Source organism: Colobus angolensis, unplaced genomic scaffold (genome assembly GCF_000951035.1).
Source record: "Colobus angolensis palliatus isolate OR3802 unplaced genomic scaffold, Cang.pa_1.0 Scaffold75, whole genome shotgun sequence".
In the NCBI taxonomy this organism is placed as follows: Eukaryota; Metazoa; Chordata; class Mammalia; order Primates; family Cercopithecidae; genus Colobus; species Colobus angolensis.
The window spans coordinates 12,263,435-12,277,605 of NW_012121265.1; the positions used below are offsets into that span (position 1 = coordinate 12,263,435).

The 14,171-nt window shown below is 42.8% G+C and overlaps 1 protein-coding gene across 3 annotated transcripts in view; it reads left to right on the forward strand.

The window, feature by feature from the left end:
* Nucleotides 1–14,171, forward strand: part of SORCS1 (sortilin-related VPS10 domain containing receptor 1) — a 591,520-nt gene that overhangs the window by 202,011 nt on the left and 375,338 nt on the right. For all 3 annotated transcript variants that reach the window (XM_011927917.1, XM_011927918.1, XM_011927919.1), the window contains exon 2: nt 8,076–8,143. In XM_011927917.1, the coding sequence (XP_011783307.1) occupies nt 8,076–8,143 (68 nt within the window). The remainder of the gene's footprint in view (nt 1–8,075; nt 8,144–14,171) is intronic.

The following is a 14,171-nucleotide window of genomic DNA, read 5'->3' on the forward strand; positions in this document are numbered from 1 at the left end:
CGCCACTGCACTCCAGCCTGGGCGACGGGGTGAGACTCCATCTCAATAAAATAAAATAAAATAAAATAAAATAAGATAAGATAAAATAAAATAGCCAGGCATAGTGGTGTATGCCTGTAGTGCCATCTACCCAGGAAACTGAGGCAGGAGGATCACTTGAGCTCAGGAGTTCAAGGCTGTAGTGAGCTATGACTGCATCACTGCACGGTAGCCTGGGTGACAGAGTAAGACCTTGCCTGTAAAAAAATAAATTAATTAAAAATCAAAATCTGGTCATCTTCTGGTTCCAAAGCCTTTTCTGTTTTGAGCAGAGCACAGTACCAGCCTAATATTTAAGGTCCTCCACAATAGTGCCAAAGCCTATCTCTGTATTCTGATATTGTGTGGGTCCTTACTCGTACTCTAACCTTTAGGTAAACCAGAAGACTTGACCTTTTCTTAATGCTTTCTGAGCTTTCTCCCTCAGTTCCTTTCCTTACAGTACCCTTTGTATACCTCTCATCTTCATCAGAATCACACTCATCTTCTGGGATTTGTCTTAAATGCATCCTTTTCTAAGAATTGTCTCCTGATTATACCTCTCTTACTTGCTCCTTGAAAGATAGAAATACTTGGCCGGGTACCGTGGCTCACGCCTGTAATCCTAGCACTTTGGGAGGCTGAGGCGGGTGGATCACAAGGTCAGGAGATCGAGACCATCCTGGCTAACACGGTGACACCCCATCTCTACTAAAAATACAAAAAATTAGCCGGGCGTCATGGCAGGTGACTGCAGTCCCAGCTAGTCGGAAGGTTGAGGCAGGAGAATGGTGTATACCCAGGAGGCGGAGTTTGCAGTGACCCAAGATAATACCACTGCACTCCAGCCTGGGTGACAGAGCAAGACACTGCCTCAAAAAAAGAAAAACAAACAAAAAAAAAAAAAAAAGAAAAGAAAAGAAACACTTTCCTCCTGCTTCACATATTTTTTCCTCATATTTTGTAAGTACCTGTGTACGGGTCTGCCTCTCCACCACAAGACTGAGCTTTTAGAGACTCATATAAAATATCATTCCTTTCTTTGTATCCTCACAACATGTATTTTAAAATTATTGCCTTTTAACAAAGCTTAATAAATGTTTATTAAATTAAATCTGCAGAATTTTGGAGCTGAAAGTTCTTCTAAAGAAAGCTCTTATTTTCTGAGAATTATAGAGGTTCTTATTCTTGGATGTATGACCCCTCCCCCCAGGATTCAAGAGATGAGTAATATTATTAAAGTTATATTTATTGTTTTATGCCCATAAATCGTATCAGATAATATTCTTAAAGAATTCTTGGATCCCCATAAGAATGAGAACCTCTGTTTAAGTTGGAAAGTCAAATAAATGCTTACTGAGCCAAAGATACACAATCTGGAACATGCATATCTGAAGGAAAACTAGTGTGAGTTGGCTTCTTTTCCCTATAATTGGAGTGCAAAGAAAACAATCAAAAACACATCTCTGGCCATTGAACACTCCCCTCTTATTTTATCCAACTCTTTGATTCTCATGAAAGATTACTGCAGATCTCTTCAGCCTCCTTATTATTCTCTTCCCCCATATTTGCTTTCATCAGGATCTGTAAATACATCTAAACAAATGGTCTCTAGCAAGCTGCTGAAATAAGCAGAGAGGTGGCTATCTGAGCTTGGACCATGAAAAAACACTAAGGCCTACTGGAAGATGGTGGAGACAGGACAAAGGTAGCCAGCATCAGCACCGCCCAACCTGCTGGCATCTTCAAGATGGTTGTTCCCTTGCTCACCCAAGCCAGACTACGGCCCACCCCAGGCAAGAGCAATTATGACCATTAGTATGGCTAAGCACTGTCAAGTCTTCCCATGTGTTACAAGAAGCACCTGCCCATGCCATCCCTGAATCACCAGTGGTCGAGAGGAATACAAAAGAAATAGTGTTGTTTTATAGACTAGGACCTAGTCGTCGTCTACATTATTCAGAATTTGGAAATAGAGACCATAAGGATTGAAAGAAATTTTAGGATCTTGTGCCCTAATCCTAAGCCCATACTTTTGTTTCTTTTGAGATTCGATACTGCTTCTACAGTTGGACATAGAGGAAAACAGGAATGCAAATTATTATTAATTGAAGAGTGAAGAGATATGTCCCCCTTTTCTTTTTCTTCCTCCTCTCTTCTTTTCCTTTTCCCTTTTTCTTTTCTTTGTTTGTTTTTTTTTTTTTTTTTTTGAGCTGGTATTTCGCTCATTACCCAGCCTAGAGTGCAATTTCGTGATCTTGGCTTACCGCAACCTCCACCTCCTGGGTTCAAGCAATTCTCCTGCCTCAGCCTCCCAAGTAGCTGGGATTACAGGCATGTGCCACCACACCCAGCTAATTTTGTATTTTTAGCGGAGATGGGGTTTCTCCATGTTGGTCAGGCTTGTCTCCAACTCCCGACCTCAGGTGATCCTCCCACCTCGGCCTCCCAAAGTGCTGGGATTATAGGCATGAGCCACTGAGCCCAGCCCTGATATGTCCCCATTTTCTAAGATGTCCTTGAGACGAGCAGTAGCCAGGCTAAGTATCCTTACAAATCCACTCACACCCCCCCCCAACCTCCTGATGCAGAGCAGGTGAACCCCACAATTGGGGCTTAGCCTGGGAGGGTTCTTCACTTCACCCAGGAAAGAATTCAAGAGTGAGCTGATGGTAGAAGAAAGCAGGTTTATTAAGTGGCAATGTATAGCAGAGTGGCTACTCTTTCCAGAGCAGGAGTAACCCATAGGCAGTGTGCCCAGAGTAGCAGCGTATGGGCTGTTTGCTAGCAATATTTATAACCACTTTTAATTACATGCAAATTAGGGGATAGGCTATTCGCAAATCTCTAGAAAAGGAGTGGTAACTTCCAGGTGTTGCTGTGGAATTTCTCAACTGTCATGGCACTGGTGGGAGTGTCTTATCCTGAGGAGCAGCGAGGGCAACTAGAGATTGCCTTTGGTGCCATCTGCTAGTTCTGCAGGTTTCTTCATTTCACCCTGCTGAGACCAGGAAATAAGTTCCTCCAGTCTCCTGCCTCACTTCCATCCCACTTTCTGTGGGGTGAATTCTTTAGTAAATAAAAGGAGGAAGATACTATGTTTTTGTTTTTAAGAAAAGAAATGGAAAATTCCTATGCTTCTATTTAGAAAAGCATAGAAAAATCTTGGTTCTCTACAATCTACTACTTAGTTAATGCACAAGTTTTCAAAAGTTGCTGTGTGTAGAACCAGATTACCAGGAAGGTGTTCTCAGGTTCCTTAAATGTTTGGGGTTTCATTTCTAAATTATATGTTATGTTAATAATGAAAACCACGCTGTCATAATCAAAGGTGTTACAGACTGATAATTGGCATGGTAGAGACTGCCTGTCTTATGCTCCTGGCAGGCTAATTCATTTCAATGCATACCTGTAAATAAGCTTGCCCTACCGTTTTGATACAACAGAATATTTTTCACTGACTTTTGGTAATTTACAGTAGAACAGTCTTATTAGTCATCCACATACCAGCATCTGTTTGTCAATGTTTCTGTTCTGTAACCCAGTGCAGAAAGAGGTTGGGGCCAGAAGGGAGGAATGAATTGACATTTTCCTCTCACAGAGTCCTTTGTGATGGTCTCTCAACTCCTTGTCCAGAGGGAGTGAGGGCTAGAGTTGATGGAATTATTCAGTAGGAGCTTTGTAAGGGCCTGAGCAAAGGGTCACTAATCGTTTGGGAGCCCAGGTTATGAAAATGTAGCTCAGTGCTGTGGGAGAAGCCCTTACTCACTCCCTTGGACCCTCTCCCATTCCTGCACAGAACCTGACCTGTTACTATTTCTGGCACCCTTCTACCCTCCAAGGAATGGGTGATTTGAGAACAGTAGTTTGGCGAGTGGGCACCGGCATCCTCTCTCTGAGTATGTACCAGCCGGGTGCGGTGGCTCACGCCTGTAATTCCAGCACTTTGGGAGGCCGAGGCAGGTGGATCACAAGGTCAGGAGATCGAGACCATTCTGGCCAACATGGTGAAACCTGTCTCTACTAAAAGTACAAAAATTAGCTGACTGTGGTGGTGCGTGCCTGTAGTCCCAGCTACTCAGGAGGCTGAGGCAGTAGAATCGCTTGAACCCAGGAGGCAGAGCTTGCAGTGAGCTGAGATTGCGCCACTGCACTCCAGCCTGGCGACAGAGCGAGACTCCATCTCAAAAAAAAAAAAAAAAAGAAAAAAAAAAGAAAAAAAAACATATGGACCAAGTGAAGTTCCTCCCAAAAGTTTTGTAAGCGATAGATGTGGCAAGAAGGAGTCACGTAGAGAAAGATGAAGTGCAGATGTCATGTGGTGACACCAAGTCCTAGACTGGCGAGGGGCATACTTGAAACATGTTACTGTGGAAAGTCCCAGAAATAATTGGATGCTGAGGTCCTGCTACGGCACAGGTGGAGGTTATCAAATCTCAGATAACTTGGGTTATAGCTATTTAAAGATAATATCCTAAGATTTAGAGAGGAACCTTAAAAAGCTAGTACCATATGGTGACCACTTGAATCGGGGATGTTTTAGCACTATATAATGAAAACAAGATACAGAAATAAATGGGATGCTGATGGATATGCCAGTTTGTGTGGGGGTATATGTGTTCATATGCATTTTGAGATGTATATGTGTTCATCAAAATAGCCTTGCTTTTTGATTGAAGTTATAATTGAATGCTGTACACTTAGAGTTTTTCTATACATGAAAATTGTGTACTGAATGAATAAAAATAAATTATGTGTATATTATTTAAGCACATATGACATTTCACTTAATTAAAAAGTTCCACTGAAAGCTGCATGCAGTGTCCTGCACCTTACTCACAGCTACTAGGGAGGTTAAAGTGGGAGGATCCCTTGAGCCCAGAAGTTGAGACCAGCCTGATCAATAGAGTGGGACTCCCATCTCCAAACAAAAATGAAAGCAAACAAAACAGCTCCATTGTGTTCCATTCTGAGTTTGAAAAATACACAAAAACAACAGAGAATAAGACCAGAGTAGGGAGGCAATTGCATTTTTTCACGTTTTCTCATTTAAATGTAGTGATTTTGGCTCTGGTTCCCTTAACAGAAACTGATTTGTTAAATAGTATTGGCATAACAGAAAAGCAAACAAACAAACAACAAAACATACCTAACATAAGGATGCATCATTGTTCAGGAATAAGATGGTAAATAATGCACAGAGGCAGTAAAGGGAAAAAAGAAAAAGAAATCTCAAATAATCGATTGAAAACATAACTAAAGGTTAGCAGTTCTCCCTTCTTTCTCGCTCTCGTTATGAAAACAGAAAGATTAAATAGATTGATTCAAGCAGATATGCTTTCAAATGCCATAAAGGACTCCTCTTCTGGTGCTGTATTGATAAACTGCCTGAGTGTATCACTGGCATTTCAGTTTTACTAGCTCTGCAAGAAGAGGCAGGGAGCAGTTCTACCTCCCTGCCTGCCTGCCCTGGGATTGCTGAAACAATTTCTGTGTGTGCTTGTGCAAGTGGCTCCACACCATTACATGCTGGGTTAAAGGGTTCCTTCTCCGGGGCGCCTTTGAATTCCCTCACCACATGAATGGGAGACACAGCCTGTGACCAGCTGAACTTCATTATTTAGTTTACTATGGTATTGTATCAGGAGAGCAACTACCTAGAAATGCTTTATGCCCACACCCCTATTTTCTTGGTGGGGGATTTATAGGCTTATTCGGCAAAATGGTACTGAGGTGGAGTAGCAACACCATTCTATGTCTTCAAACAAACAGCCACCCTGCTGCCACTAATCAGTGTTCCTGGGATGGCAGTGATTGAAATTTAGCACTGAGCGCGACTTAATTGGCACATGGATCTGTTAAGCATATGCCCCCACCACAGGCATGCCATCTGATGTGCCCATAGGGTGTCCCGCACCTCACACGTGCTCACGTTTTGCTAAAGAAGCAAGTTTTGAACAGGACCTGGAAGGAAGGAAGCTGTGCTGTGGTTTAGGAGAGGGGTGGCCCTAGATGACGGGTACTCAGGGATCTCTGCCTGTTTTTAAGTTACTGTAATTTTCTTTTCCCCCTTGAACTCAGAACAAACCTAAGGCCAGGGAGTTCCAGTTTGCTTGCTGTGAAATTAAAAAAGTTAAGAATGTGTTCACTGATGCTTGTGCCTTCAGTAAATCAAACGCTGTGCTAGTAGAGTAGAACTTGGATTCAGCATTCCTCAGTAGCTTGCAGGCCCGGAATTTAAGGTTTGAATGTTCTCTGCTCACTGTGGCTAGAACTGATCCCTTGGCCTTCGGAGAAGAATTCAGGAAATCAATGTCGACATGTTTCTCCTGAGTTGGAAACAGCTGGACTGGGCCAAATGTTCTGGGTTATGAGTACCAGGAGGAAGATACGAACTTCGACAGAAAACTGAGCAAACCCATAATGTTTTTCCCTTACGTAAGAAAAGAAGAGCGAGTAAAGGTGGAGAAATCAGTGGTTAGGAACACACACTGCTCTGTGGAATCTTCTCAAGTGTCCTTGGGCTCATGTATTTCAAGTAACCAAGTGGACTGTGTTCATTGCTGCAGACACCAAGAGAAGCTGTCTTCTGGAGCAGCTGTGATGGGAAGAGTTTCAGTGTGACTGAGAAGGGCTATATAGCTCTTCATCAACTTCCCTTTTCTTTCATGAGCACTTCTGTCCTAACCGGATCACGGACTTGTAGACTGAATCTGTTTTCCTTTGTGTTCTCTTCTGGCATCAGACAAAATCCTGGGCTCTCCTAATAAACGTTTAATATATGTTTGTTGAATTCTGAAAGAATGAAATGGTTTAGATTCCTCTGGGTAAAGTTGAAAATAGTGCTGCTTTTGATTTCAGAGGAGGATTTGCTGCGAAGCGAATATAGCTTAAATTTAGCCTTCTGCAATTCTATGGCTTCTTTCCTGAGACCTGTTCCTAATTTTTGATTTTATCTGTTTCTTATGGAGGGTTATATAAGAAATAGATTACACAGTAATTATCTGGACCCCATGAAATAGATTTGCTCCTGTTAAAATGCTGTTTAGCCCTGCCAATGTGGCTTCTATTTTATGGCTTTCCTAGAAATTAGAAGTCAGAAGAAAGTTAAAACCAAGCTCACATAGGGCAAAGGGAAGGAGCTAACGTTTGAGAATCCCATGCTAGGCCAGGCGCAGTGGTTCATGCCTGTAATCCCAGCACTTTGGGAGGCCAAGGCTAGCAGATCACCTGAGGTCAGGTGTTCGAGACCAGCCAGACCAACATGGCGAAACCCGATCTCTAAAAATGCAAAAAATTAGCCAGGCATGGTGGCGGGTTCCTGTAATCCCAGCTACTTGGGAGACTGAGGCAGGAAAATCACTTGAACCTGGGAGGCGGAGGTTGCAGTGGGCCGAGATTGCGCCATTGCACTCCAACGCGGGCCATGTGAGCGAAACTCCATCTCAAAAAAAAAAAAAAAAACAAAAAAAACCCCCACAAACTACCACGCTAATTGATATGTAATTTGTATTTATTTCCTAATTTAACTTCAAACAGCAATTCTTTATTCTTTTTGGGAGATAGCATTATTCTTCATCCCCCTTAATAAATGGGCATACTGACATTCTTTCAAAGAATTCTTTGCTATCTCCCAAAAAGGTGGTAGCTGGGCACATTGGGTAACCTCAGTGCGCCCAGCTACTAGGGCTGGAAACTAACCATTGACCTTCCTTTCATCTGCTCAGTGAGTACCTGAGTTGTGTTCATATTTGGCAGTTCTGCCAGCCTTCCCTAAAAGCATTAAACCCACTAGGGAAAGAAACGCCTGGAGGAGCAGTTAACCCTTGCTGCAGGGTGACAGGGACAAAGGTGGGAAGAGGATAGGCCTAAGCAGTTCAGTGGAAAGGCAGACAGGCACACCAACCCTTTCCCAGTCAGTGCCGCAAATGCCGTAACAATTCATTCAATTATGCTAAGCGCCTATTAAAGGAATCCTAAACCCTCCCTTGGGCCATTTCAGTTCTAAGAGATTGTAATTGTTTGAGACTAACCATGATTTCTTCTTTTGCCTTCAGGTGATTCTCATTTTGACAAAGCTCTATGACTATAACCTGGGGAGCATCACTGAGAGCTCACTTTGGAGGTATGTAGATAAATGGAGCTAATAATTACCTTGTTATTTAAGCATGATGCCTGCTACTGCTGTCCCACCCACTTTTTCCTGGCAGGAGGGTTCCTGGTAATGTGTACTCCTTGCTTTCTCTCTTTAGTGATGCGCTGGGCTTTATCTCCAGGCAGGCCAGAGCTTTACCTTCTTTATAGATCCCTTCTTTTAATCAGTCAGATTCTTTTGCGAACCTGTACAGTAGGTTGTGTTTATGCACCGTCTAACTGACCTGTAAGTGTATTGGATCAGAAGTGAGAGTGGAAGTCTCTTTGCAGAAGGACTCAGCACAGCCTCTTGGTCTGTAGAATGAGGCTCTCTACCAAGGAAATTTTTTTGGTTTGTTTGAGACGGAGTTTTGCTCTTGTTGCCCAGGCTGGAGTTCAATGGCACGATCTCAGCTCAGCGCAATCTCTACCTCCCGGGTTCAAGCGATTCTCCTGCCTCAGCTTCCTCAGTAGTTGGGATTACAGGCATACACCACCACACCTGGCTAATTTTTTGTATTTTTGGTAGAGACTAGGTTTCTCCATATTGGTCAGGCTGCTCTTGAACTTCCGACCTCAGGTGATCTGCCAGCCTCGGCCTCCCAAAGTGCTAGGATTACAGGCATGAGCCGCTGTGCCCAGCCCAGAGCAACATTCTTTTACTAACTTCCCTTCCATGACGGTCCTGCAGCTCACCAGCAGCACAGGCATACATACCCACACTCATGCACACCCTTATCCTTAGGATACACACTGTATTGCTTCACACATATAGAGTGTGGAAATGATACAGGATTTTTTCAGTGCCTCTTTGCCAGCCAGAGACCCCTGCAGCCGGCAGTGCCTCTGCTTGAGTTTTACTTGTGCCCACAGGGCTTGCTCTGCCCACTTGGCCCGTCAGGCTGCCCTCAGCTCATACAACTGGTCTATATCTCATGCCCGCCAAGGGCAAGCCAGGCGCGCCAGCTGCTGTGGTGGGGTGGGCAGCTCCAGGCATTGGCTCTGTGCAAGCCTGTGGCTGGACCAGGTGTACGGCAAGGGGCTTCTGCCTTGGGCGCTGGTGTCTGGATGAGGGGAATGCGGTGGTGCCCTAAAAACTTGGAGACACCAAGTCTCCAAACTTGATTGCTCATGGAACTCCAAAGGGGGTGTTACAGCATGGCACACACCCCTGGCTTGGGGAGCTGAGGTCTGGGACCCCAGCAGGGTCACAGCTCTTCTCTCCTTCTCACCAGCCACAGGGCAGCAAATGGGGTGGGGGTGGTTTTCAGCTCGTTCGTGTTACAGCTTGTTCAGTCCCACTGCTCTGCTCTAGACCATGGTTCCTAGGCTGGCCCGGCCCCACTGCTACTTCCTGTTGTGTGGGGCAGCTGCCTGGCACCAACAGAGGACAGGAAGGCTACAGTGTTACAACTCCTTTCTCATTCGCTGTTTGATGGGTCCCGAGTTCTTGTCCTGCATCCAAGAAGAATGAGGTTATACGGACAACTGGAGAGTGATCCAGGCAGAGAAGAGTTTTATTGAGTGATGGAACAGCTCCCAGTGGAGAGGAGACCCAAAGCGTGTAGTCCCTACCAGAAGGCGGGTAGTCCCAACGTGCGGCTGAGGCCAGGGTTTTTATAGGCTCCAAATGGGGGAGGTGCAAGCTGTAGGTAGAAAGAAAAAAACATATTGGGTCTTGGAGGAGTTTCCCAACCATGATTTTGGACTCTTGGTAGCCCAACTGCCCAGTCATGCTGGTATTCAAGGAGCTCCTCTATGCTAAGAGATTTGTACCTATTCATTTGAAAAATTATTGTGATAGTGGTAGAAGGCACACAAATTCCTAGGCAGATAGGGGCAAGCACCCAGTGAAACCCAGCCCTCAAGCCACAAGACAGCCTGAAGCCTGAAAACCAAGCTGCCACTTCTGGGTATAGTTCCTAGTTACAGGGATGTAACTGAAAGTGTGGGAAGTTTGGTAGCGGCCTTAATAAAAAGTGTAATTTTTTAGTGCATTAAGGAACCAGCATCTACTATATTGCTTCAATTCTGTAACCCTTCATCAGAATCTCTGTGACTCTGATCAACTTCGTATTTCCCTGATAGATTTCTCTAATAGATCTCCATGTATAAGAGCAAAAGCCAGCATTTTTTTCCACAGTGTATCTGCCATATAAAACATAGCCTGCATATTAGACATTTAATAGATAATGCAGTTTTGTCTCACTGGGACAGAGGCTTTCAGCAGTCGTAACTCTCCACCTGCATAGTGGAAAGAGCATGCTTGCGGGGGCCTGAGGAGCAGGTCACCCTAGACTGTAGAAGCTCAGGTTCAGTATGCTTTTCTCTCCATGATGGGGCATTGTTACTGATGGCCCAGTCTAGGAAGAATGTCCTTTTCAAACTTAGTGGAAAGGGTTAATTTAAAAAATGGCATCACATTCCATTAGTATCAGGCTTCCCTTCTGAAGGAGCAGTGTACTTGGGTGAAGTCTGGGAAAGTGTGGCAAGAATGACCTGCTGGCTTCTGAATCTTACAATGAATTTCACTGAAGGATGTATACTGTCATGCACTGCATAATGACATTTTAGTCAATGACACCATACACAATAGTGGTCCCATAAAATTATGCTGTATTTTTCCTGTACCTCTTTTGTTTAGATATGTTTAGATACACGAATACCATGATGTTACAATTGCCCACAGTGTTCAATACAGTAACATGCTGTATGAATTTGCAGTCTTGGAACAATAGGGTATACCTTACAGCCTAGATATGTAGTACGCTACACCCTCTAGGTTTGTGTAAGTATACTGTATGATGTTCACACGATGAGAAACTCACCTAAGGTCATGTTTCTCAGAATGTATCCACCTCATTAAGTGATACATGACTGTAGATACACATATAGTCAGCCTTCTGTCTCTCTGAGTTTTAGATCTGTTAATTCAACACATCTTGGATCAAAACTGTTGGAAAAAATTAAAAAACAACACTCTCACTAATACAAGTAAAAAATACAGCATAACAACTATTTACATAATATTTATATTATATTTGGTGTTACAAGTAATCTGGGAATGATTTTAAATATACTAGGGAGAAGATCAGTAAATCATATGCAAATGCTACACCATCTTCTATCAGGAATTTGAGCATCTGTGGATTTTAGTATTCACGGGGGGTTCTGGAAACAATCTCCTCCAGATACTGTGAGATGACCATGTGTATACGCCCACATACTATACCCATAGATACATAATATATTTTTAAAATATACCCTAATAGTCATTTGCCATATGTCATATACTGGTGTGACTACTGCAGGTATGTGATATATTAAAAGCTGGTAATTTTATTGATTTTAAATTATTATTGTTATTATTTGGGAAAGAGTCTCACCCTGTCACCCAGGCTGGAGTGCAGTGGTGTGATCACAGCTTACTGCATCCTCAAACACCCAGATAAAAGTGATCTTCCCACCTCCACCTCCCAAGTAGCTGGGACTACAAGTATTTGCCACTACCCTAGGCTAATTTTTTAAAATTATTTTTATAGAGACAGGGTCCCATTTTGTTACTCAAACTGGTCTTGAGCTCCTGGGTTCAAGTAACTCTCCCACCTCAGCCTCCCAAACTTTCAGGATTACAGGCATGAGCCACCACGCCTGGTCATTTTAGTACTTTAATAGGAATGGCACATACCTTACTGAAAATACAATTTAGAAAAGAGAGAATAAGGTGGAAAATATGTATAATACTTCATATTATAATATAATATATAATATATATAAAACCTTGGTAGGACTTTTGAACAGCTCACGGTGCCCATACTCAGAGTTTAGGAAACCTCTGTAGGTATGTTAATACAGAGGAGGAGTGGGACAGGCCTGGGTGGGTAGACGACAGGGGTCAGGAAGAGAAAGCCTTATGGTTATGAGTTGTCCAGCACATACTTTCTTGAAGGAAACTAGATGGCCTAGCATAAGCTGACTTTCTCCTGCACCAGCTCATACTGTTACCAAAACACCAAGGATCCGGTCTCAGCCCTGCTGCTCACTGCACAGAAAGCCAATCACTGAGACAACGATTATTGCCAAGGAAGAAGGCTTTAATCGGGTGCTGGAGCTGAGGAGATGGGCGATCAGTCTCAAATCCATCTCCCTGACTCACTAAACTTAGGGGTTTAATATAGTGGGATAGAAATGTAACAGTGTGTTGGAAAACAGAGGGTAAGGAAACGAAATGAGGGGCCTGGCATCTCATTGTCTGAATGCAACGAGCTGGTGAGTTTTAGTTCTTTGATACTTTTTGAGAGGCTTCCAGGGCCTTTCCTGAGGAAGGAACTCAGATGAAACAAATGTTAAGTTTCAAGCTTTAAGACAGGAAGGGCCAATTCCTATTTTTATCCAAAAGAAATGTGTATGGGACTATTGGGGCGGTTTCAGTACTTTATGTTCAGAAAACCTGCCGATGCCAAAAATTAGGGACTATGACCTCAGGCAAGTCTTAGACATCTGCAAGGTACCCACGGCCCTGAGTACAGGAGTTAGCATATAAGCTAGTACTCAGTAACTCTGTTTTTAAACAGAGCAGTGAACACAACAAACTGAATGGTCATCCAAATATTATTTTATTATATGGTATTTTATTTCTTTTATTCGACAGTGTTGTATTGATTAACTCCTTTATGCCTTGGAATGATCTGGTCCAGCAAGGGGAAGGTGTGTGTGTGCCTAGATCAACAGCAGATAGGCTCTGTCTTCCAGGTGTTCCTTTTTAGAGGGGGACAAAGATCTGTGGACAGTCAAGGTGAGAGGAAAATACACTTGCATGTATCCTTCCTTATGTAAGTATATAGAATAAGTTATTGAAGCAGCCGCCCAGAAATGCCAGATCCCAGAATAAGGTAGATGTAATGTAAATAGACAGACTCTCATACAACTGTAAGTGTTGTAATAAGAATATGAGATAAGTGTTACTTCTTTACTTTGCTCATGTGGATATTTTCTCTTCTTAACTCATCTTTGAGTCCTTGAACCCAGCACCTTACTGGTTTAGTGATAATGATGATAATGGTAATAATGACAATACTGAAAACTTTTATTGGGTATTCACTATGTGTCAGGCATGATGCTGAGTGTTAGACATGTGTTATTACATCCTCTTAATTTATTTTTATGGTGTGCCCAAGGTCACACAACTAGCAAATAGTAACCTACAGACTTACAGACGTGTTACTGAACTCCATCTGTTCATTGCTTATCTGTCTTCCAGAGCTCTGCCTTCTGGTGGATATTTCTATACCCAAACAAATCAACAGAATATTTTATAGAAATATATGTGTATATATTATATAATATCTATATATGTATTGTGTATACACACACACACATAGACACACACACACACAAACGCTATATACAGAACGAATAGGGTTTTCTATGTGCTGTAACATTCTGAGCAGCAGTTGCCTTACTCCTGAAAATACTGGGTGACAGAGAAATGGCCTCTTGTCCAACAAATAGATGCATGCAGTTTTCAATTGAGCCCTTATTCTTTACAAGTTTTAGCAGCTAAAGTGTCAGAAAGGGGCAACTGGCAAATGCCCTTGAGGTGGTAGGGGAGGCAAGAGGCCCAGAGGCTGTTGACCTTACAGTGATGTCCTAGGGCTGTAAGCCTTGCTAGGTATTAACAAACCAGGGAAGACAGAGCGAGAGACATCACTGTACCAAATTAATGAGCTTTTGCTCCCAGTTGGTCTTGTCATTGATTACACCTTAATCTTGGAGCAAGTTGGTGATTTTTTTGTTTTGTTTTGTGTTGTTCTTCACTTGGGGAGTCAAACCAAGAGGAAGAGGGGATGATTTGATGCAGAACAATTAACTGCACCTTAAAATTGTCTTCACTTTATAGTGGATTAAGCTTTGCGAATTGGAGAGCATGGTGGTTTTACCATATTGACGCAAGATAAGCTTAAAGGTTGAGAAAAATAAAATGTCAAAATCTTGAATATAGTACTTCTGAGAAGAAATAT